Below are 26092 nucleotides of genomic sequence, written 5' to 3' on the forward strand. Positions count from 1 at the left end.
CAGCGTCGTGACAGCGTCTTATTCCCTCCTTTCAGGGAATCGAGGTTACAATAGTAACTAGACAATCCCAGCATGATTTGAAGATGTTCAAAACAGCATCTTGTGAAGCAAGAAAATATGACCTTTTGTACAACAGAATTAACATGCTCAGTCACAAATTTACTTAGTGATCTATAAATAGTGCAGAATCTTTAATATTTCTTCATAATACATTTTTGGTAAATATTTATATTTTTTATTCCATTTTAAGTGTAGACTTTGAGCCCCACTGTATTTTCCAGTGATCTGTAAATTGCACTCAAATACATTCAGGCCTTTTTATTTTTTTTCTTAGCACTTTTTAACCTTTAAATCCTCAAAACGTAATGTTTAATCATAAAGGACACTGCGTAAATGTAGGAAACTCTAAGAAAGAAAGACAAGACAACAAAGCAGGAGTCCAATACTTTGTTCACATCTACTCAAGATTCCTCACACCAGACAACTACATTACCAACTGTAAGAAAACTGTACAGTGAGGAAGATAAAAAATAAAATAAAAAAAAGAAAAACAAGATGCATAGCTCTTAAATAAAAAAAGACTTTAAATAAACAAATCTGGAAATGTACAGGTTCATTCATTTGGAGTGTAGTGCAAGCTGCAACAATTGAAAACTGATCTCTTGTTTGCTGGTTGTTTGTGTGTAGTGTGTTGTAAATGTGTGTTTGCAAACCTTTTATTTCAAGTAATGTGGCTGATTATTTTGATAACTGAAGCATAAAGTCATGAGTGCTATATTGCAAAAAATTATTTTCTGAAAAAGTTTTTTTGTCTTATTTTCACCTCAAAATGTGAAATTTACTGAAGATATAGTCTCTAAAAACAAGTCTTCTATAGCATTGCTTAAGTTTTTTTGTTCTTGCCTCATGTTTTTTTCTTATTATTTTATGCATAAACATGACTACATTTTGTTAGATTTATGCTTAAAAAAAAGAAAAAACATTTAAAATGACATTTTTAATAATAGATAAATGTACCTCATTTAAGAATGTTTCGATTTATTTTTTTATGGAAAACAAGACAAAATACTGATTAAATAAAGAAATATCACCATAGTTGTCGATGGTAAAAAAAGAAGAAAAACTGATTTATAACAAACAGACAGACTGTTTTGGATGGCGCTAATGAAAGTGTACCTCAGGTTCAGACTCTCTCTCTCTCTCTCTCTGTGTGTGTATGTGTGTATGTGTGTGTGTGTGTGTGTGTGTGTGTGGCAGAAGGCCTACCGCTGGTTCACATCAGCTGGAATGGAGTATTTATTTCATGTGGCTCTGGCCACTGTGCATGTGTGTTTGATTTATTTTGATTAGTTTGTTTTCTTAAAGTCACAACATTACAAAAGTAACATTGACAAAGTTGGCACATTATACGGTAACCTGACTCACATTTCACTTATTCTCAGACTCATTCTACCACAAACACACTCACAAGCGAAAGAAGTGGCCCCTCCACAGCGGACAGGTCCATTAGGAGATTCTTCAAACAGTACATTCAGCACATTGGCTCAGAGCCTGAGCTATGTCCCTCAGATGTTCTGGTCCTCTTCAAGACACACTGCAGAGGTCAAAGTGCTGTGAGATGACTTAATCTTCTATAAGTCTCAGAAATGTCATCACCTTTTCTGGGAGAGTTAGCTGTAAGCGGTTAGCTTCTTATGGCAGGGCTGCTGCTACTGCTGCTTTTGTCTGTTTCTCTGAATCCATCTTTCATCAGAGCAGAGAAGACCTGCAAGAGAGAGGGAGAGGAACCCTTGAGGAACTCTTTTGTGAATCAGGGCTGGATAAAAATATAGATTTTTCAGATTTGGCCATTCATTTTGATTAATCCTCAATTGATTGTAATACTATAGTTCATTTTGTTCATTAACTATTAAAGGGATAGTTCACCCAAAAATGAAAATTCTCTAATTTTCTCACCATCAGGTGTCATACACCCAGGTGTGTATGACTTGCTTCAGCAGAACACATTTGAAGAAAAATATTTTAGCTCAGTAGGTCCTTAAAATGCAAGTGGATGGTGATCAAACAGTTGAAGCTCCAAAGAGAAAAGACAGTCAAAATAAACGTCATCCATACGACTCCAGGAGTTAAATTAATGTCTTCTTAAGCAACACAATTTAGATGACATTAATTTAATGCTGGATGACGTTTATTCTGACTGTCTTTGATTTTTGGAGCTTCAAAATCAGATCACCATCCACTTGCATTTTAAGGACCTACTGCGCTTAGATATTTAAAAAAAATTCTTCAAATGTGTTCTGCTGAAGCAAGTCATACACACCTGGGTGTATGACACCTGATGGTGAGAAAATTAGAGAATTTTCATTTTTGGGTGAACTATCCCTTTAATAGTTAATGAACAAAATGAACTATAGTATTACATTAATAATGCTATACTGAACTTTTAACAAAATCATTTATTCTGAATGTATGGACAATAGCAGAAGCTAACCCCATGAAGCCAAGATGGAATCAAATTGGATAGAATTAAGACCTCATGAATCAGAAAAATCAAGTTGCCTATAAATAAATGTGTGTATCCTCACCTGGTTCCACCGACGGTTGTTACTGACCATCTGTGTGTTTGCTATGCAGGAGAAGAGTGTGTGTGCAGGTGTGTTTTCAGGCAGTCGGGAAAGGAACTGTGCACTATGAATGAAATCCATTTGTAGTAAAACTTCCTGGTACAGCCGCAGGATTCCGAGTCCCGTCCGGAATAACGCCTCCTCTCCGTCTCGGCAAAACACATCCCAAACGCGACATGCCACATCCAACGGTAATGATTTACTGTACAGAGTGAAGATCCTGAGAGCATGACATAAATAAAAGAATTCTGGTAAGAAAGAATTCTGTCTGCAAAAGTAGTGCAAATCATGCAAGTAACAACCGCTTGTAACATGAATTTCCAGTCATTTGAGAGAATAGAGCTGTTCAGTCACAATGTCAATTTGTAGGCAAAACCGGAAGGCTAATTCGCAATGGGTTCTGTCAGAAATTTCAAATGGGGTTTTACAGCAGTGGTTTTTGGTTTATGAGGAAAATAAGGTCGGTGATTAACAAGACTTGACAAGGCTTTTCCATTTTGTTCTATGGCATAAATGATATACAGTGAAACCTCAAACATGATTTTTGAGTGTTTTAACCTGCCTATTGCACTCTCCTTTTGTCCTTTGGGTCATTTTTAAGCCCTTTGAAAACCATTACAATTCATAAATTCTTCATTATTGTACAACACCAAAATGGAAAGAATGTTTTATTTCTCTTAAACAATTATATGCAAAAACAGATTTTCTTTTTTTATTTAGTCAGTTTTTATAGTTTTGACAAAGTCGCAATATTTGTTTCCTGTACCAAAAACTAAACTTTATTTATAACATATTCCTTACCTGTGCAAAGTCAAAAATGACCTGAAGACAATAAGATGGTTAGATAAAAAGTTGCTAACAAGTTACTACAGATGGACTCAAATGGTTGTCCACTTCTTTACACAGAATTGGTTAAGCACATAAACTCAAATCCTTGTTGGTAATGTTGCACTATTTAATTATCAACATTCAGACTAGCCTATGTATTCACATGCCTCAGAGTTATGGCAAAACAAAGGAAAAAAAAAAAAGGAAATCCTTATTTTTCTATTGAATCAAAAACTGCCATTTTAAAACCCCATAAGAAATTAGAAAGATTCACTGTTTCTTAGGACTACAAACTAAATATGAAAGGATTAGATCTGTGTGGATGGAGGAAGACTGAACTGCTATTACCAGCCGATAGGGGGCAATTAAGAGTTACTGCTGTAAAAAGATGACTTGTGTTCCTCTCTGGTTTCAAAACAAGGAAAAGAAATATATAGAAGGGAGAGGAACAAACAGAGCAGGGGCAAATATTTTACATCCAGTATTACCAGTCTATGAGGTAAAAGTCAGGTGTCAAGCTGTTGTTCTGAAAGTGCTGGAACAGTTTGGGAAGATTCTCTTCAAAAAACACCTCAAACGCTGCAAAATACTTCAGCATCTTGGAAAAACAAAATATAACATAAGTACAGAGCATGACTCCATCTTAAAAACAAACTTGATGAGAAGGACAACATCTAGTGTGTAAGATAAAAGGAATGTTCCTCAGCAGTTTTGCCAACACGACAACTTTTGTGAGTTCCTGGCTCAAAGTTTTTGGCAAAAGAAATCACTATAAATGGGTCAAACATATGGTTGAAATTAATGCTGACTGCAAAAACAACTTTCCCTCTATTTTAAGAGCAAATATTAGTGTTACAGCAGGTCTACCACAAATAGGATTGATGAAGAGAGAGAGTATGTGTACCAGGTCATGGTCCACTCTGAAGAAGGCCATCTGGCATGGTTTGTTAAGGAGGTTGGCAAAGGCAATGAAGGCATTGGCTTCCTCCAAATTCAGAATGAGAACAGCAGCAATGAAGGACATCCCTTGCACCTAAAACACACGCACACACACATCAAACTATTGGGTTTTCTAATTGTCAACACTGATACTGATATTTAGAGAGCAGAATAGTAATTAGCTGATTTAATGATTATATATTAGAGTGGCCCCTAAAATTGACACTTAAGCCATACTTACAAATGTATAAATATTATTGAATTAGCTAACAAAACATCAAACTAAGTGGCATTTATTTCAAAGAACAGTAGCGCAACCACACTCTTCAAGTAAAACATTTGACAAAAAGAGGTTTGATAGGTTTGAAATGGTAAAACTAGAGATATTCGGTTTAAAATTAGACACTTTCTGGTTGTCAAACGTCAGTCGATAATGTCCATAGGTAATGTTATGAACTACGCCTGTGGCATCTCTGCTTGGACACCTGTGTGAACTTGAGGAGAACGGATTTCATACCCACTAAAACTTTGGGACCAGTAAAATATCATTACAAAATTGACTATAGAAAGTGAAGTTAGTCCTCGATTTGCAGATGCCACTTTGTTTTATACTGTGCAATTAAATTTTACAATTTTAATAGTGACTTACATGTATATATTTTTGGGTCCAGTGTATCTACAATTTAATGACGGCAAATAAGATTCACAAAATTGCTTGAACACATTCTGTACACAAATATTTACTCAAAATCAGGGCTGCTAAATACAAATGCATTTTTGAATGTAAACTGTATGAATAAGGAAAAACATTTGCCAATTGCAATATCTATAAAACAATTATAATAATTTTTAATTAGCTATATAATGTTTTTGGTTCATATGCACAACCCTCCCTGCGATGGACTGGCGACCTGTCCAGGGTGTCCCCCGCCTTTCGCCCAATGTTAGCTGGGATAGGCTCCAGCCCCCTGCGACCCTGTACACAGGAGAAGCAGTTGACGATGGATGGATGGATGGATGCACAACCCTATTCAATTGACTAAAAGTATTTGGAAAATAGAAATAGCTTACAAGTTATTATCCATTAAAGGGGTCATGACATGCCTTTTTAGATTATTTTAACATGTTAGATGAGGGTCACTTATAATTAGGGCTGTATTATTTTTTTTAATTAATATTGTTTTTTTGATTAATTGCTATTAAACTATGGTATATTACACATTACAACAAACTTTGGTAATCCATCATTTATTTTAATTATTTAAATATGTACATGTTAAAATTTTCAGTTTTTTGTGATAGAGTTCATTAGACACATTTATATAGGTACTAATCTTTGACACAAGTATATGTATACATGCCATAAAATCAATTACAATTTGGGCAAAATTCTGCCGTTTTCCATTGGACTTTCTTTTATAATAGGATCAAATGGGAAAATTCAATTCATATCAAACTTTATTGGCAAGAGAAACTAAAGTGTACATTGCCTATGCATTATTAGACACCATTCATACAGATATAAAACATATTGTATACTGAAGTTTAATTTGCTAAATTTTAAATCTCAAAATTATAATTTTCTCTGGCAGCTATTTAGTCTCTACAAGTACATTGGCTGCAGTTTGCTGAACGGCCAGGTCTTTCAGTCACTATCCCGCACACGTTGGGTCTTTTCTCAACCGATTTGAAAATGAGTGAGCATTTTCTAGCGAGGTAAAGAGATAAGGAAGCTTGCCCATATCTTTCCCACACCTGGCTCAACACTTGAAGTCTCCATTCTCCATACAGTAAATCCGCTCCCTTGTTTATTATGCCCGGGACATGCGACGCGTAATAATTGTGCACTGCTCAACAAAATACATTTCTGTGCTAGGATGTACAGTCAAGTCAAGCATGTACCTCCTGAAAATGTATTCTAGCCACAGAAAGTGGGGAAAAACATTAGTGAAGTTTCGCCAATTGAACAAATGCGTCAGGGTTTTTCCATGCAGGCAGCAGATACCCCCCAACCTAACCGGAGCCTGTAAAGGCTGAGTAGCCTGCCAGGAACAACTCGAGACACACTTTCACCTTTCACGATTAATCTGCCTTTTCCGATATACATCCATCTATCACTACCCCCAAACTAAAAGCACATCAACTCATTGTCAATCACAAAACACAGTCAAAAGACAGATATACACAAGTGGAACAAATTCAATCTTCCGCATAGCCACTTGGCCAGATTGCATTTGTATATGCAGCAGGTCTTTGCCCTGGGCAGAACATGTGACAACGCGCATGTGAATTGCATGCCCTGCTAAGAGTACAAAGCAATGTACTAAGATTTCACCATAAACACATTCTGTCATATCAACCATCATAATACTTACATAGCCTACATCAGGTCTATAACAGGTGTATGCCCCCAACACACTGTGCAATATATCATGGTATGGTCCACCCTAATGGAGAGGGAGATGCACAAATAAGTTGTGATGGAAGCAACACAAAAAAAAGACAAGGCAGCAGAGCGAAGACACCTGTTCTTACCTTCTGGAATATGTAGAGGGAGGGAAAAGTTCTGGAGATATCCAGCTTGATTAAATCCAGACTCGACTCTCTGTCTGCCAGTGACACACCACAGTCTAGTCAATCAAAACCAGATGAAGTCATCAGTCAGAATAGATAAGACAAGTCATTGTTCATGTGAAAGTTCATTTCTTGTGGCATAATGAATGAAGTTGTTAAAGAAAACCATGTATTGGACACCATCAACAATCTGACAGTTTAAACAAACTCATATTCACTAACTTATGGCTGAACACTTTCATAGATTACATTAAAAAAAATGAACATGAACATGAAACTGGCCTGTTTACTTTATTAAAGCATGTTTATATTCTTATTGTGAATGGTTCATCAGTGCATATTATTCCAAATACATTTGCCTCCACAATCTAATCAAAAAGCAACTGAAACAATCACATCATTTTAACCATTAGCCAAAAGGTTATTTACACATTGTTTACTCAATGTCTAATCTTTTTTTATCATTCAGATAAGGTTCCTTCCTGGTATGGAACACCCACATTTAACAACCCACACAACTCCTTATTGAAATAAAACTGGTCGTGAATGGGTTTTCACTTTCACTTTAAGCTATTATCTGACATAGCTTCATATACAGACAGGTAAAGAAAATTAGCAATGGCTCTATCAGTGTTTGAGCAAACACAAACCTTCATGTTCGTTGAAGCTGCGCCATTTCTCTTTGGCCCTGGACAGGAAGATCTCATACAGTTCTAAAACAAACACACACACATACAAACAATTACTGTGACATAAACAACAGCTGCTTCCATGTGAACACAGTACATCTGGACAGTCTGTGTTTGTTTGTTAAAGTATTGCCACTGCTGCTGCCAGACAGATGTTGCGCAAACCCAGAGGGGCAAAAGGTCATCAGCCAACTGTATGGGGTGGCACAGTTGCCATGGTTACCTGGGGTGATGTTGAGCTCATTGCCGATGGCGAGGCTCCAGACTTTCCCACGGATGCTGGGCGGAACGCCCTGCCACCAGAGTTCACGCACACGCCGAGTGTTACGCCTGAATCATAACAACAGAACGCATAAACATATGATCACTAATGATGTTACTAATGACATGCAAATTTAAACTACTAGTCATTTAGCCCAAGATGGGATAAAATGAAAGTATAAATAATTATACTTTCTTTTGTTTGCCAAAAACACTGAAAGACACAGATTAAATATTAAAGGTTGCAGATGTATGGGAAACTAACATGCTTTCCCAGTTAGGCAGGACCTCCGTGTTCCAGATCACCATGGCGTTGGCAATGTTCTCTTCTTGACGGTATCTCTCCTTCATTTGCCTTTTTTTCTTCTGTGCCTCTTTCAACTCTAAGCGAAAGAAGAAACTGTGTTCATGTCGTAACGCAACAACAATACGCTACTGTGTATGTGCATGCAAAGTAATTTCCATTGTAAACACACACCAGAAGAGCATGCACAAAAGACACGTGTTGACACTCACCCCTTCTCTTGGCCCCTGCAACCATCTCACTGTATTCCTGCCTGTGTCTCTGAGATTCCTCTTCTGATTTAGCTGGCAGGTTCCTAAAACAAAAAGTAATCTTTGAACCTGCAAAAATATACAAAACCTCCAGGCAAAGAAACAAAATCTCACATTATACCTTTAAAACACAAAGACATTCACACTAGTTTGACCTTTAATTCCACAAAGAGCTACATATGTAAATGTAACATTTAGAACATCCATTGCCAACTTCAAGGGCTAGTACACCAAAAATATGTTTCATGTTTCTAAATAATTCAAGGGGTACTTTTTTTAAAAGCACTAGTTTAAAAGCCTTAAAATTAAAAGGAGCAATTTGTAACATTAGACTAGTTTCCATCCACTTTTCACACTGTTTTTGTTATCGACAAAGTGAAAATGCGTAAAACAATTTTGCATGTGATGCATAAAAAAACACTTTGATGCAAAAGTTTTGGTTTATCGCAAAATAAATCTGTCCTTAAGCCGTTTCCATACAGAAATGTGTGTTTATAGCTTATTGTGTACCTTTCACCTCCCAGATGTCATAATTATTTTCCTCCGAAGTTTTGGTAATATGGGGAGAGAATTGAGTCAATTCATTGAAATTAGCCAGCTTACTGTCATTGTAATTTCAGGAGGAATTGCAAGCAAAATGGAGCAGTTTCCCTTCTGATAGGACTGTAATATTGGTCCAGATGATGCGCTTATCGCAGGTTGCCAAAAGTTCTGACCCGAAAGCAAATTGTCATGGCCCTGTTCAAGCTGGAAACCTGCACCAAGTAGTGGGGGAAAATTTCAGTCTTAGTATAAGGATCATCCATCGATGTGTATATGCTGTGTGCACAACTATTAAAGAAAAATTGATGCGGTGTAATATCAGGGTTTACATATGATAGATTCCTGATATTCAGGAACAGGCTTTTTTTGAACAATCATCAAATCTAAAGCATCACCATCACAACTGCATGATGTCCCGCATATTTGTCCAGCAACTTTTAACGACCAACTGAACTTGATTGTCATCTAAATTAATTTTAGCGTCATAATGCAATTTACATTTTCCAAAGAAGCTCAGCAAATGTGATCTGAGGTAAAGAGGGTTAGATTTAAAATATTGAAAAGTTTTAAAATGTTCAAAAGCTCATTCTCTGAAAGTGAACTCAGCCTTGGATAAACAGTCAACGAAAGTTTACAGTCTTAAAAAAAAAAAGTGGAGAAAATGCTGAGAACGTCATTCAGCTGACTTTTTTCATCTACAGAACAGGGTAAGGCTAATTTAAGTGTGTGTAAGGAAAAGGCATATATCTATGGTAGGTCTAATATAGGTATAAAAATATAGAATTTTTTTTTGGTAATTAATTATGTTATTTAATACTTTATTAATTTGGTAACTTATTTAGCCTAATTTAATACAGGGAATTTTGCCAGCATTTTTCTAATGTATAAACAATACTTTTATAGAACTGGGCTGTGTTAGTGTTCCAAAAAAGCACACTGAAGCTTTTCTCCTAGTATTGTGTTTTTATCTTTGTGCACAGAATTTTTTTATTATGTACTGTGGGACGATTCCATGACTGCCATCTATTATTTTGCATGGTGTGGAAAAGCAACTTTAATAAATAAATGGATGGATACAGTGATTAAATTAATAGCAAACAGTGGCCATTCATTTGTTCTCGGTGCACTTGTTGATGTGCATGATATGAGATATTTGTGTTGGCACTTCTGGAAGTGTCATGATTGCAGCATCAGATCTGTGCAGGTATGCCGTTAAGATCAATCCATAATCACATACAATAAACTGGCTTTCAAGGATGTATACCGTCATCAAGATTAACACAGACTAACGATTAGAGTAAATTCTGTCATGTGACACTAAATGTTTTTGTTAAACGGAAAAATATTATGTTAATAATTTGCATTTCCATCAGCTTTATTTTTATGTGCTAAAACTTTTTTTTGCAAAATATCCTTGGGTGGAAACATAGTTATAGACATCAAGTGTTTAAAATGGGTAATGCAGTCCAAATTCTAAATATTGGAGAGAGTTCTCCCCCACCCACTCCTCCCCAGACTCAAAGCTCATGCAGGTTGCCAGATTGAGGACACGCTTCAGGAACGACCATGCTGACAATGGCAAGTGACGAGCCTTGCACTGTACGTTGATCAGCTAATTTATTCGTTTGCAATGTTTTTATTGTTTGTGTATGCATTCAGAAAGAGGAACTTTCAATCCCAGAGGTCACAAGTTCCCAAGATACAACCGGATAAAATGCAAAGCAATCTCATTCAGGTGTGAACATGGCATGAAATCTGACAGGTTGCAGCCAACCCAAGGCATTGAGTAACATAATAACCATGCATCACTAACTATTGATCTGCAAAAATAACATCAGTCCCTAAACAAATTTGATGCAAGCCAATGTTTACTGATTAACCCATACAAAACCATAGACACATCCTATATATATATATATGTATATATATATATATATATATATATATATATATATATATATATATATATATATATATATATATATATATAAATAACATAAACCTGCTCTTCAGGTTTATATGCACTCATTTGGTGTGACGGCTTGAGCTTTGCCAGCAGTTCACGGTGAATGAGTAAATATTTGATTAAACTGAAGCGTGAATGTGAGGATGCAGTGCATTATGGAAGCTGTAGTTCCCTTGTCAGACTTACGCAGGTCTGTCTTCCAGAATGAGAGCAGTGGTGGACAAAGGCTCAAACTCTAGATTCTTCCGTCTCATTGGCTGAGGTTGAGGGAGCGGTCCTGAGGTGGGTCCCGCCCTAGACTCGTACTCCTTTATAATAGAAAAAAAAAAAAAAGAAGAGCAGCCATTAAAAGATTACAAAAGATCCACGTCTACAATTTTGCACCATGTGTATCTGGATGAATTGTAACTGGAATTAAGAATTCCGGCATGAGATCCCCACATGCTAACAGTGCAAACGTTTAGGTCCAAAGGCAAAGGCCCAAATGTTAGGCCCCTTTTAAACCAAAGCAACTACTTATGCATTAGAGACAGTGTGTGAGCTTCAAGCATAAAGAGGCAACAACTGACCAGCACTGACTCTTAGTCAATATTAGTTCAATCAGAGAATGAGAGGAGGAAAAGATGAGATACTGAGATTGAGAGCACACCACTGTTACCACATAAGTGTGATTTAACTCAAGACATTTTAACACTCAATTGAATGTAACAGGCACGCATTAAAACCGAGCTGAAGCTATAGGCTTGTTTAAACATGCAGGCTCTCACACGACCACAAACAGTCTGTCTCCAGACAAGAGATAAACATGTGTATTAAGGTCTGATTTCACTAAGTTCTTCAAGAACTCATAGTTTCATACAGTTGAAAGGCATTCCACTTTCTTATGTGGAACATTCTCATTCTATTGTTATTTACTTTTATTCAAATTGTTATTTCAGTGTTAAACGTTTATTTATTGCATTACTTGTGAATATCATGTGCCTTGTTTATAATGTATATATTTCATAGTACTACTGCCTAATGTTCTGTATATACTGTTATATTATGTGCACTTTGAGTTTGTATTGCTGCTAATGCAGCTCGATTTTCCACATGGGCTCAATGAAGTACCTACCTTCCAACCTACATATTTATCTAGCATAGCTAGCTAGCCAGTGATTTTATTAGATAGATAATTTTGTATATTCATCATAAATGTAAGATGAGTCATAAATATTATTTTGTTTTCCTGGAAGAGAAAAATGGGCATATCTGATAAAACATTATTTTATCAACTTTTAGGGGTACATTAGCAAATAGATGGCATCAAAGCTAATAGTTATGCATTTTGATTCTGAGGTCTTTAAAGGGATGGTTCTCCCCAAAAAAGTTAAAATAAAATATGTTATTATATAATTTTAGTCTTAGTATCAGAAGTATTTTTAGCATTATGTTTATTACCACAAAATAATTATTTAATAATAAAATACACACATAATGTGTTAATACATGTTTACTTGATTTTAGTGTGATAAAATTGCTTACAAACCTTATCTGTGTAAAGTAATATTCAATATTACAACTTTGTTGTCATGTCAATGATTGGCCCGATGTTCTCTCACTAAAATCATGTTAACATATAAAAAAATGTATGCCTTTTGGCAATACTTTTGAAACAGTGTGTATTTAAACATTTATGGACGGGCCCCATTCACTTCCATTGTAAGTGCCTCACTGTAACACAGATCTTTGCAAATTTTTATTAAACGAGGGACAAGTCTGAATTATATTTGTGGTAAACATAATGCAACAAATGCTGTCGATTGAGCTTTACTTGTAATTGAGCCTGGAATTTAAGGAGTTAAGGATAATAATAAAGTTAACCAAAAACCAAGATCAGTTATGTTTTGTTTGCATTTTTAAGATTAGACAAGCCTCAGTGTATGTGTGTATTCTATCAGGAATACAGAGAGACACCTGCGGCATACGTGGGGTGAATCTCAAAATGAGCAGCAAACCAGAACTGAACAGCAGAAAACAACAGAGGCTCAGTCATCACCACTTTACTAAAGGGGAAGAGTAAAGACAGCTGCAGACACACACAGCCCACGCCTGCCCCACACACACTTGTCTCCCCTGGCTGACACACAATATGACGCATAGTTTCCAGCAATCTCAATCCCTCTTTATTTCCCTGATGCTGTCTCTACCTTACTCTTGGTTTCTCTTTTGCTTTCTCTCCCTTTATTTCTGTCAATCTCGCTTCCTTCTACATATCCACTTTCCATTGCTGCCTTTCTCTGCAGAATGAACTTTGGAATTAATTTTGTCAATGTTTCTAAAGATGGTAACTGAGGTAGTGTACCTTGACTTACTTATTCTTATAGAAAGTTCACCAAAAATGAAAATTGTCACCATTTTCTCACCCTCATGTTGGTGCAAACCCATATGACTTTTGTTTCTTTTGCGGAACACAAAAAGAGATGTTAGGCAGAGGGACTAAAAACATTTTGGTTCGTTCTAAGCCAAAACAGTATTTTTTCATTTCAGTTCAGACGTTCTGCAGCCTATTTCTTAAAGGTTACTGGTTAGATCAAAATAAAAGAACAGTTAATAACGTTCTTTTTAATATGACTGTACTCTGCACTAAGGGGTGGGTTAAATACCAATTGCAGTGTTGCCAGATCTCGCAAGTGAAAAACAACCTGGTCTGGAAAAACAAGCCTAAATTATGCCACTTGCCTCACCAAAATAAGCAAAAAAAAACCAAACAAAACAATTTTCCTGTGTGGTGGATTTATCGGCATAGAAATCATAACAAATACTAACTAGTAATACGTTTATTACCAGTTAAGTATAATTTTATTTACAGATCTGCCACTCCCGGCAGCATCAAATCTGTATTAATGCATCATATCTAACACTAATTCAGTGAAGACTTGGAAACAACTAAGAAATGTACTTTTTACCTCTAATGTTTTCCTTGTACCTGGATTAGCTGTGCATGTATACACCGATCAGCCACAACATTAAAACCACCTGCCTAATATTGTGTAGGTCCCTCTCGTGCCACCAAAACAGTGCCAACCCGCATCTCAGAAGAGCATTCTGAGATAATATTCTTCTCACCGCAATTGAACAGTGCAGTTCTCCGAGTAACTTTATCAGTTCAAACCAGTCAGGCTATTCTCTGTTGATCTCATCAACAAGGCATTTCCATCCACAGAACTGCCGCTCATTGGATGTTTTTTGCTTTTGGCACCATTTGGAGAAAACTCTAGAGACTGTTGTGTGTGAAAATCCCAGGAGATCAGCAGTTACAGAAATACTCAAATCAGCCCATCTGGCACCAACATTCATCCATGCGATTATCTTATCAGCCAATCATGTGGCAGCAGTGCAGTGCATAAAAGTATGCAGATACAGGTCAGGAGCTTCAGTTAACTTCATCCGCTTGGCAGAGGGAAATAAAGGTTCAGGCTTTGACAATTCAGTGTGAAGACAGAATTTTTCCTTTAAAGTCTCCTCTCTTACCTGCTGGATGGTTCTGGAGTCTTTGGGAGGGTTGTCCCGCAGTGGAAGTTTCCCAAACAGCTTCCATCCCGGAGCACTCTGGGAAGCTGTGGCCTTTAACTCTTTGGGCTTCCAGGAAAACAAACTCCTTTGAAGACAGACAGGGAGGAAGCGAAAGAAGAAGTGTGAATATTCAAAAACACATGCTACACATTTGAATCAATGCGTCCAAATGTTCAGAGATATATATACACACACACAAACACATATATAGGTGGCGTCAAAATATACGATACATCTTGGACAACCAAGCAGAGCAGGCCTCAAGATTTTATGTGCTTAATACAGGGAGATTTCAATGTGCTCATGGTGATAAAGCATACCCAGCATCCTGCAAATAAAGCCTTGAGTCACAGTCACAGTTGTACCCTGCTGTGCAGTTGTGCTCATTAAATCTCTGAAAATGCTTTTTGATGGGACAATCAATCTAATGCTGTCTTTATGACATAATAAAGCCTGTGAGCTGGGTCGAGACTGCTCAATATGTACTTTTTCCACCATTTACCAAATGGTGTACTGTACTGTAAATGATACTGTTGCTGAACAGAAGCAATAGTTTACATTAGTGCTGTCAGCATTAACACGTTAACGCATGAGATTAATTTAAAATGATTAAAGCGTTATTTTTCTTAATTGCAATTAAGGCATGTACTGATTTCACATTAGATTCTGACATTTTATACAGCTCAAATGTAAACACCTCACCCTAGGCATGTTTAGTGGGGACATACACTCATATACACACTAAAAACAAACACACAACAGCGAGTCCGTGCCAATAATCAAGTGCTGGAGAAAGAAACTCTTATAAAACTAATGCTGAAGGGACTTCACACGTCTTTTGTAAGTTTTACTACATAAGAATGTAAATTCTTCCAAGCCCTCTGTGCAGCTAGTTTTTCTTCCCGTTGACGCTTACATTTAATATAATTTCAACTTTGTACCCATTGCAGAGCTTTTGAAGTGTCAGCTAATTATCACCAGACAGCTCGGATGATTTATCTTTATTTTGGAAGTGCCACTGCTAAAAGCAGAGCAACACTTTCTTTTCATATGGAGTTCAATGCGGCTGGATGGAGTTTGATAAAATTTAAAGAACAAATAAATGCATTACGACAAAAATAAGTATATATAGAGTCAAACTTTACTACTTTTAAAATCTGAGATTAATCACTATTAACTATGAAAAAATATTCATGAAATCACCATTAAAAATGTGATTCTACTGACAGCCCTAATTTATAGTTGAAAAGTACTTAAATATTGATATTTTTTGCAACAAAAATGATCGTGTCGCTTTAGAAGACATGCATTTAACCGCTGGAGTCATATCAATGACATTTATGCTGACTGTCTGTTCTTTTTGGAGTTCAAAAGCCTGATCAGCATCCCCTTGCATTTTAAGGACCTACTGAGATAGGATATTTTTCTATTTTTCTTCGAATGTGTTTAGCTGAGGAAAGAAAGTCATTCACATCTGGAATGGCATGAGGGTGAGTAAATGGTGAGAGAATCCCCATTTTTGGGTGAATTATCACTTTAATGTCACGTTTAATTTTTTAGCAAATGTATGACACAAGTAGATATACCGGTACATGGAAATAGAAGCATTGGCAACATTTGTTTTAACAGTCATTATATATTGCGCAGTGATTTCTCATCCGTGATGGGTGGAGCTAAAAGGTGCTTTGCGCAGCCAACCGTAGTGGGGTAAAATTGCTTGTCGATTAGCGCAACCTACTTACCCTTTAAGCTCTGCCCTCTTAGTTACGGTTGCTCGCTCTGACAAGCTCTGCAGAACTCCCCATTGGATTGAAGTAGTTTGCTATGAATGACAAGTTTTTTGGCTAAATATTCTCATAAAAGGAATGGATGATATTTTTACATGGGCTTGTATGAAGAGTGACATTGTAATGCAAATTTACTTGAAATTTTAGTAAAAGAAATTGTTAAATTACATGATAATTTGAATAATAACTGTGGAGGCTGTGATCAGAATCAAGGAAAATGATTATTAAAGTCACTTGAAAAGAGAAAATATTTTGAGCTGTTTATAATGTCTCATATAATGTCACAGATTTTGATGCCGTGAACGGTTTATTTACTATCGCTTTTACTATGACTTAAATCAATACATAAATTAATTAACATTCAGCTATAACATAATTTTTTTAAAAGAAAGAAAAACACTGCAGGTATCCTCTCTGGGTAACTCATGTCATTATTACAAATGACCCGACAACAACGTGTTTTCTTTTTTTTTATTATTTTAATAAAATCCCACTTAAGAGAAATAGCAAACGTGTATCAAATTAATGGCGGCAGGGCAAAAGTTGCTTAGACAGGATTAGTCAGAAATGCGTTAAAAGGCGATGGGTAAATTGTAAAAGTGTAAATTTACAAGCGGTGATCATTTGTGTCACTTCCTATGTGAAAGAGCCATTCATCTACAATTTGCTTCTTACAATCGCAATGCTTTTGGTGAGCAAAGGCCTTTAGTTTTTCACTATGTACTCTGCCACCTAGTGTAAGTACACAGTGCATAGTACATAATCCCCCCCCCAAAAATATCATGAGTTCTGGAAAACTTGTGAAAATAATGAGTGGCAAATGTCCGGCAAGTTTGCCAGAACTCTAGATTATTGTAAGGGTTGAAATAAGTCAAAGTGTGAGAGAAAAAATGACAAAGAACATGGTATACCTGCAGAAAACAGAAGTGTGTCAGTAAAACAAGGAACTGAAGACACTGAGAGGGAAAAACATCTCTATAACCAAAACAAACAAGCCCTCAAGAGCAGCAGAGCACCATGAAGCCCAACTCATAAAAGCTGACATTAAAATTCCTCAGTGTGTGTATTTTTTCCAGACTAAAAGGCAAAGACTATGAAGTTCTTTGTAAAGACCAAAGCTCCAGGGTATAGGACCCTTCAGAACTCTGGTTTTCCATTACTGGTGCAGAACAGAGCTTTCAACTTCTCACCCAAACAGAATCGAAACAGAGCAGACATGAGTCAAATATGTAGGCAAATTAATGCGGTTCGGTTATAATGATGATGTGTTCTGACTCACACTACCAGGTACAGACCACGCAATAAAGCAATTTCTCTAGCATCAACAAATTGGAAATGAAAAATAATAACAGAATTAAAATAATATTTTTTTCAAACAGGCTTCCCAGCACTCCCCCCGTCTTCCATTGGTTTGACCAGAACAAAATCCTGCCTAAAATTCATGGCATTGAACCAAATGTTGCTGTATCCATGTCGAGGTGGTTGGGATGTTCAAACAAACAGAGCCACAGTTTAAGCTACACTTTAAGTTAGTATATGAATCTGGAATAGAGGTATTTCAACAACAAAAGAACTACACACTTGAGCTTTAACTTTGATTTGACTTTAATAAAGGAAAGCGACTCATCTCGATCAAACTTCTAAAGAATTGACACAAGGCAAGTGTGTTTAAAGTAAACAGTAGACCTAAAACCTCCTGCCATACATTTCTTTGTCAGCACCAAACATCTTTCAGTGAAGTGAAGAATAGAAGAGCCACAGGTGAACAACAGGTGAGTGACTGTCAAAGCACAAGTCTTTACCTGTCACTCATTACCTGATCATGCGAATAACAGAGTGTGACGTTCCACACTCACACCTAAACCTCTGTTACTTCAGCAAATAAAAGCCCATGTAGGTACAATCCATAGGACTTTGTTAGAACAAAAAGAAGTTACTTAAAGCTGCTTTACACTGCTCTTCTATATTTTGTTAAAAATAAATTTGGGTCTCTTCTTCACACAAAGCTATTGCAAGAGTTGAAATATAGTGCATGAGGTGTATAGGCTATTTCAAGGTCACTTTTATTGGGGCAATAACACAAAACAAGTTTTTGCATTAACCAGAGTTGCGGGACGTTTTTGACCGCTGCGCCGCATTTCACAGTTTTTTCTCTCTTCAGAACCTTGCACAGGAGCGGCACTCTTTTTTTTAGATGCCGTGTCAAGTTAAAATGTGTTCAAGACACTTGGGTTCTGTCAAAATCCTTTTCAAGGCAAGTCTTTCTTCTCTGGTTCATTTGAAACACTCCCAGGCAGGCTGGGCAGGTGTTTTTTCATGTAAACGAGCGGCATAATTGTACAACTCCTATCTACTTGAATGGGGAAAGACCAAAATCTCCAAAATGGTTGGTCAAGCTTACGATCAAAGAACAGATTTAAAATCTTTTTTTTTTTGCTCAGATCACACTAAACTGGTGTGATCTGAAGATGCTAATGCACATGCGCATTCTTGAGGTGCTTGGCTCTTTTACCTGTTAGGTGGGACTTCCTTTTCTACTTCTGTTGGTCATTCCAATTTCTCCCTTTCATTTTAATATGTGGTCCATCTATAATAAACTGTCTCTGGCACATTCCTGGCACTCATTCTAGCTTTTTTTTTTAAAAGCATATGTTCGTGTGGAAGACTGCAGCTCAGAACAAGGTCCCTTTTCGCATTTTTTGGTTTTAAACTCGCTAATAAAATATAGCAGGGCAAATTGCTATAGTAAATATAAACTATAACGTTTCTTTGACAGAAACAAGTCATCTTGTTTAGAAGATGCCAAATTCACTATCATAACCACAGCAGCTGTATTAGAAACTCCATTGCAGCTGTGGTAAAGTTTTTTTTAAGCATTTAATATTATTATTAATACCAGGGTAACAGAACACAAAGTATAATATTAAACAATAAAATATAAAATTTCACTAAACAATTTAAAAAAAAATTAAAATGTGTATGACTTTCTTCTGCAGAACACAATGATTTTTAGAAAAAACAGTATTTACAGTAAAAAAGGACCTAACTAATGATCTGTTTCTTACTCACACCTATCATATCGCTTCAGAAGACATGGATTAAGTCACTGGAGTCTGGATTACTTTTATGCTGCCTTTATGTCATTTTGGATCTTAAAAGTTCTAAACACCATTCAGTTGCATTAAAAGGACCAACAAAGCTGAGATATTCTTCTAAAAATCGTAATTTGTGTTCTGCAGAAGAAAGAAAGTCATACACATCTAGGGTGGCATGAGGGTGAGTAAATGATAAGAGAACGTTGGAAATGTTTGTGGTAATCTAGTGAATCTAAGTAAGGCCACTACAAACCAGCAGATTTGGTGGCAACAAGTCAAAAAGTCTTGTCTGGATATAGTAGTAATCTACCTGGTCAGGTACTCGGTGATACCGTGTCTCTTAGCAACAACAGACTGGTCAGATGAGGCCTCGAATTCATCGCCAAATGTGTCTGGGAAATTGTCTGGAGCGCTTACAGTGTCAAGACATTCATCAACGCCGCCCTCCGCTCCAAAATACCCATCATCTCCGGGGCTCAAAGGAGTGGCATCACAGCTGAGAGAGACCGTGTGGCCGGGGTGAGTCCGCAGATTCTGGGGACGAAGTGGTGGGTCCGTCTCTCTGTACTCCTCCTCCGGGCTCGGGTCGGTCTCGGTGTAATCGCTGGTATTCTCTGCAAGGGGAGACAAGGACAGCTTGGCACTGAGGTCTGACAGAGTGTCTGCCGGATCTGGGTCACAGCTTGCCGCCTCCGAGGGCTCCGCGCTGGCATGGTTGATCCTTTCACATGACCTCTCTCCATCACTTGGATGAACAAAGACAGGGCTCTCTGGAGCAGGAAGGCCACCCAAGGTTCCGAAGGACACTGGAGACAGCGTGTCATAACTGTTGACAATCAACAACCCCCCGTTCCCCACTTTCATGCCTCGGTCTAAAGCAGCCATCTTCCTGCTGAAACCTTCGGGAAGAGTACGTCCATAATCCAAACACTTTAAATGACTCCGATCATGATCCATATGCTCGTAGATCGCATCCCCGTTAGACATCTTCATATCTGGCGAGTTTTTGCCAACAAATGACACAGCATACCTCAGCTGTGGATTTAAATAACCCTTGTCGGGTTTATCCAAGCCCTCCTCCGCACAGTCGCACCCGGGCTCGGAAGACCCGGTAACCCGATACGACTCGGACATTCCGTCTGCTCGCACAGCTGCGGTCAGGTCGGAAATGTCATCATCCGGACATACCAAATCCGCCTCCTGCTGTTCGGGAAAGCCATTTAATATTCCGTCCCTGCACCCCACCGCCGGAGAGAGAGAGTCCGCTATCAAATCAAGCCTAATGTGATTGTCGTACGGTGCAGCAACGTCTGGGTTCGAATCTCTATGCTTCATACCCGGATTGTAAACAGAACTCTCTCCGGCGGCCCACCCGGACCGTGTACCCTCAGGGTCCGAAACGTAAACGCGTGATTTGCTTGTCTCTCGGTTGTCGTTGACATCGATAGACGAAGTAAGACCCTGTTCAACCACATCCTCCACTCTTTCCATTTCACTGGAGGTGTCGGTGGTGCTTCGGAACCGCAGATGAAGCCCTGCTGCTACTGCAGCGGCGGCGCCCCGGTTCGGCTGAGATGTCTGCAAAACAAGATCTCATCTTATATACCCCACCGGTTCTACCCGTGCAGTATACTCATGACATCGCTCCTCCAATGCCTTTAACGTTGAGGATGGAGAGCAAAGCAACGGGTCGGTATTGTTTACGCACATTTTGACCTACGTCCAGCGTAGTCGCTGATAGAGGCCATTTTGAATGTGGTGTTGGCGTGTCTCTCCCAGCAAAAGCCTGGAAGTGGGATATCCAGGAGTTACAGCGGCACCTATTGGTCAGCCAGAGTAACTGCAGGACGCTCGGAAATCACAGGATTTGCTATCTATCTATCTATCTATCTATCTATCTATCTATCTATCTATCTATCTATCTATCTATCTATCTATCTATCTATCTATCTGTCTATCTATCTATCTATCTATTCAGATTTATTCGATTTAAGGTGCATTAGATTATAATACATACCATGGTCAAAAGCCTATAAGGTATGGTGAAATTTACCATCAGTGTAAAAGTCTAAAGGACCACTAGAGGGCGCCAAAACACAAGACTTTATGTCGTAGGTTAGTTTAAGCAAACAGCAGGAATAAAGAAAACACTTAACATTAGCAGTATTTGTTGTTTTATAATTTTCTGATATGAGTATCAAGATAAAAAGTTAAAAGTTTCCATAGGTTTTAACTGACAGTTTGTCAGACTGTTGGATTTCCCCTAATCTTATAACAGGGTGCAAAATGACATACATATACATATATATATATACACATACATACATAACACACAGTGGCATACAAAGATTTTGCTGTTTTGGAAAGGAAATTTGTACTAATTCAACAAAGTGGCATTTAACTAATCACAAAGTATAGTCAGGACATTATTGATGTAAAAAAAACAGCACCATCACTATTTAAAAAAGTAATTTTTGATTAAATCTAGACAGTCCCCATTTCCAGCAGCCATCACTCCAACACCTTATCCTTGAGTAATCATGCTAAATTGCTAATTTGGTACTAGAAAATCACTTGCCATTATATCAAACGGTTGAATAGTTGGTATGTTACATGAAGCCTAACATTGTTTTTGTTTTGAGATACCACAGTATGCAATAGACTGGCATGTCTTAAAGTCAATATTAAGTCAGAAAATGGCAAAAAAAGAAATATCTTTCTCAAGAAACTCATCAGTCAATCATTGTTTTGAGGAATTACGGCTATACAATGCTTGAAATTACCAAAAAAAACTGAAGATTTCATACAAAGGTGTACACTACAGTCTTTAAAGACAAAGCACAACTGGCTCTAATAAGGACAAAAGAGATGTGGGAGGTCAGATGTACAACTAAACAAGAGGATAAGTCATCAGAGTCTCTAGTTTGAGAAATAGATGCCTCACATGTCTTCAGCTGACAGCTTCATTGAATTCTACCCGTTCATCAACACCAGTTTCACATACAACAGTAAAGAGAAGACTCGGGTGCAGGCCTTATGGGAAGAATTGCAAAGAAAAAGCCACTTTTGAAACGCAGACATTGGACAACAGTGGGCAAAGAAACACAGACATTGGACAACAGATAATTGGAAAAGAGTCTTATGGATCTTAACCCCATTGAGCTTTTGTGCCCTACAAGACAGCCACATCTAAGGCAAGTGCTACAGGACGTGTGGGGTGAAAAGTCATCTGAGTATCTGGACAAACTGACAGCTAGAATGTCAAGGATCTGCAAAGCTGTCATTGCAGCACATGGACGATTTTATTTTTTGATGAGGACACTTTGAAGTAGTTTAAAAAGTTCTGATTATGTTTTTTAAATTGTAATAGTAATTTTCACGTAATTATCCTGATTATACATTGTGATCAATTGAATGGCACTTTGTTGAACAAAAGTACCAATTTCTTTCCATAAGAGAAAAATCTGTACATTATTCCATACATTATATATTTATACTGCAGAATAGCTTGTCTACTGCTCCAGTTTAGACAAATGTGAGCAAATCACTGTGTATGTGTGAGTAAATTATTAACCCACCCCTTTTAATGACATATAAAACTGGTGATTTGCTCACATTTGTCTAATCTGTAGCATTAGACAAGCTATTCTGCACAACCTTACTACAGAAAACTGAATATTGCAGTATCCAGTAACATGTTTTTGTTTTGTTTTTTGTATTTTCAGATGAATAAAAGGATTATTTTATTAAATAGACATGGAAACTTAAAACCATTTTTTTTTTCAGAGGCTAGAGACCCAACCCGACACATATATAGCCATGAACAAACATTGTCTCTGTGACAGAGTAGGTCTACTCTACAGCTTTTCTGACTTGTCAAAGCAATACTGTTCTACCCATAATTGCTGCATAAAGTTTTTATTGCAGTTCTGCAAATAAATTTGCACGTTATAGGATATGCATAGATAATATGGACCTATAGGGCATACTGGGGCTACTTGTCACAAGGAAGTTGTCTCAGTAACTATAATGTTTTGAGTACAAAAGGCTATTAAATTACAAGTTTCCAGTGACAACTAACCCCAACTTACCTGGTGTGTTCACACTTTTAGTTCGGTTCTCTTGGTCCGAACCAAAAATGAAAATGATAATTTAGTCCTAGTTCGTTTAGCGTTCACACTGGCATTCTTAACACCGAACCTAACGATACAAAACCAAAGGCATCAGGGACAAGTCACGACCTGATTGGACAGCTTTTATGACGTATATTTTTTGACGGAACTTACCGAACATCCAAAACAATGCTGGCGAAATGCGCTCATTGGATGTATATATATATATATATATATATATATATATATATATATATATATATATATATATATACATATATGTATATATATATGGTGGTATTTTTACCAGCTGAGAACAAACGAAGAGTTAATAAAATGTGTAAAGGAGTCAAAAACAACGCCAGGAATTCCTCCGTTGTGCAGACAAATGAAATGATGCTGCAAGGACGGGTGACGGCGGTTCCGACCCCAGTACCGAACTGTAATGGGAAACATGGCTCCTATGATGATGAGAAGAACCAGGTATGCTTGAGGTCAGTATTAGGCAAATTACTTCCTGTTTTTGGTGCGTTTAGACGTATTTGGCCCATGTTGCGTTCATATATCAATCGAACCGTACCAGAGTTCGTTTGGAAGCGGATCGATACACATTTTTCAGGCGGTCTCGGTTCGCTTGTTTAGTGCGCATCAAGGTTCGAGTGACAGCGTTCACACTTGTTTAAATGAACCGTACTAAAACAGCAATCGCACCAGAGTTCTTTTTTATCGAACCAACCCTGCCAAGTGTGAACACACTTTATTTGGGGCATGTTGTCACAAAAAGTACATTTGTGTTAAGTGAACTACCTTTTCCAGATCAATAATTGTGAAAGTTTTCAGTATTTTTATTTTTTTTTTTGTAGCCAGCCAGGGCATATAGCCTACAGAAGTCGACACTCAGAAATAAACCTAACTTTGGAGTAAGGAGTAAGAAATGTGACAGCTAGTCTCTGTACACTGTATAAGTTGTTAACCTAATAAAATATAATTTTGCAAGTCTGAATTAACCTCACTTCAAGTTACAGGAAAAATGTTAATGGTTAGATTAGTTAGAAGTAGCTCCTTAAGGTGACCTAACAACTGACAAAAAAAAAAAAAAAAAAAAAGATGGTTTGGATTAACTTAAAAATATATATATATAGCATTTTTGCATCATGCTTTTTAAGTAAATTCAACTTATGACAGCATACAAGAAACCTTTGTTAAATACATGTGTCAGTTCATTCAGCATTATTTATTAAAAATGTACTGTATGTCACACTAAATGATTTAGCAACTAATAGCAAGCTATTTCAAATTAACATTTATATCACTGTTTATATCAACATTTATATCACTCTACTTAATACACTTGGCTCTAAAGAAAATACTTGATCAATTAAAATGTATCCCCAAAAGAAGAGCAGAAAGTTGTACTTCAGCTATGCAGATGTAGCTACATGCATAAGGAAAATGACATGGAATGAACAGGATTCGTTGACCAATTGTGGAACACCAATCACAAAACAGCTTTTTATAGTAAAACAACACCAATAATACAAATAATAACTAAAATCTCTGAATTCTAAATAACAACTAATAAAAGCCCAAATACTGGTGACCTGTCCAGGGTGTCCCCCGCCTTTCACCCAATGTTAGCTGGGATAGGCTCCAGCCCCCCGTGACCCTGTACACAGGATAAGCGGTTGACGATGGATGGATGGATGGAAAAGCCCAAATATGTTCCTTTTGACCAAACAAACATGCTTAAATTCCACAACAACCTCTCTGTACTTGATTGTTTGAGTTAGTTGTACTTAAAATATTTATTTTATGGATTTTTAAGCTAAAGAAATTCAAGGAACTCACGATTATTCGTTTAATTTATATAAACGGCATAAAATGTATATTTTGTGTTGTAGCCTACACATTAATTAAAATTAAGTAAAGCTAAAATTTTAGAAATATGTACATTTGTGAGTTAAAGTTATTTAGTTTTATACTTTTTGAAGAAAAAAAAAAACACGATTTGTTGAACAAATCGTGTTTTTTATTATTTTATTTTTTGTTTTGTTTTTTCAGGCTATTATTATTGCTTTTGTAGTTACCTGCATGGTTATTTCCTGAGTCACTTTACAATCAATACTATTTGGCAAAGTTTTTAGCCTATTGTTTATATTTATTGTGTTTACACAGAAGTACACTATACAGAAAAGTAACAAATCATGACCGACGAGGTTAATTCGCAAGTCACTTGGAGGAGAATGAAGGCTGGTATGGATCATACAGACTCTAGAGGTGTGAACAAGCCAATCACAAAGCGAGAATTTTCCGAGCGAGATGCTCTAGCGCGTGAATATGGGTCATTCCATGTGCTCAGCACCAGGAACGGACGCACTTTCCAACTTTCCAACATGTAAGAGAGCTGGATATAGACTTTGACGGGCCACTAGAAGAAGGAATCGTCAGAAACCTTACAGTACCCTGAAACATCATAACTTATCATGATGAGGCGCTTCATTGAGCGCACCGACAACGCGCGCGATCAGCTGGAGATATCAAATTAACAGATGATGAAGCTGACG

At 37.2% G+C, this 26092-nt stretch overlaps 1 protein-coding gene across 1 annotated transcript; it reads right to left on the reverse strand.

Annotated features, from left to right (window-relative positions):
- Positions 1-227: 227 nt before the first annotated feature.
- On the reverse strand, positions 228-21177 carry LOC127662856 (TBC1 domain family member 12-like). Its single transcript, XM_052154232.1, has 13 exons — positions 19727-21177; positions 14493-14619; positions 11166-11287; positions 8432-8514; positions 8181-8298; positions 7878-7984; positions 7616-7678; positions 6927-7021; positions 6767-6838; positions 4357-4485; positions 3941-4050; positions 2586-2844; positions 228-1765 (listed from the first exon to the last, which is right to left on the reverse strand). The coding sequence occupies exons 1-13, from the start codon at positions 20905-20907 to the stop codon at positions 1685-1687; spliced, it is 2547 nt and encodes an 848-aa protein (XP_052010192.1). The 5' UTR covers positions 20908-21177; the 3' UTR covers positions 228-1684.
- Between the last annotated feature and the right edge of the window lie 4915 nt (positions 21178-26092).

The sequence above is a fragment of the Xyrauchen texanus genome, chromosome 22, assembly GCF_025860055.1.
Source record: "Xyrauchen texanus isolate HMW12.3.18 chromosome 22, RBS_HiC_50CHRs, whole genome shotgun sequence".
Classification (NCBI taxonomy): domain Eukaryota; kingdom Metazoa; phylum Chordata; class Actinopteri; order Cypriniformes; family Catostomidae; genus Xyrauchen; species Xyrauchen texanus.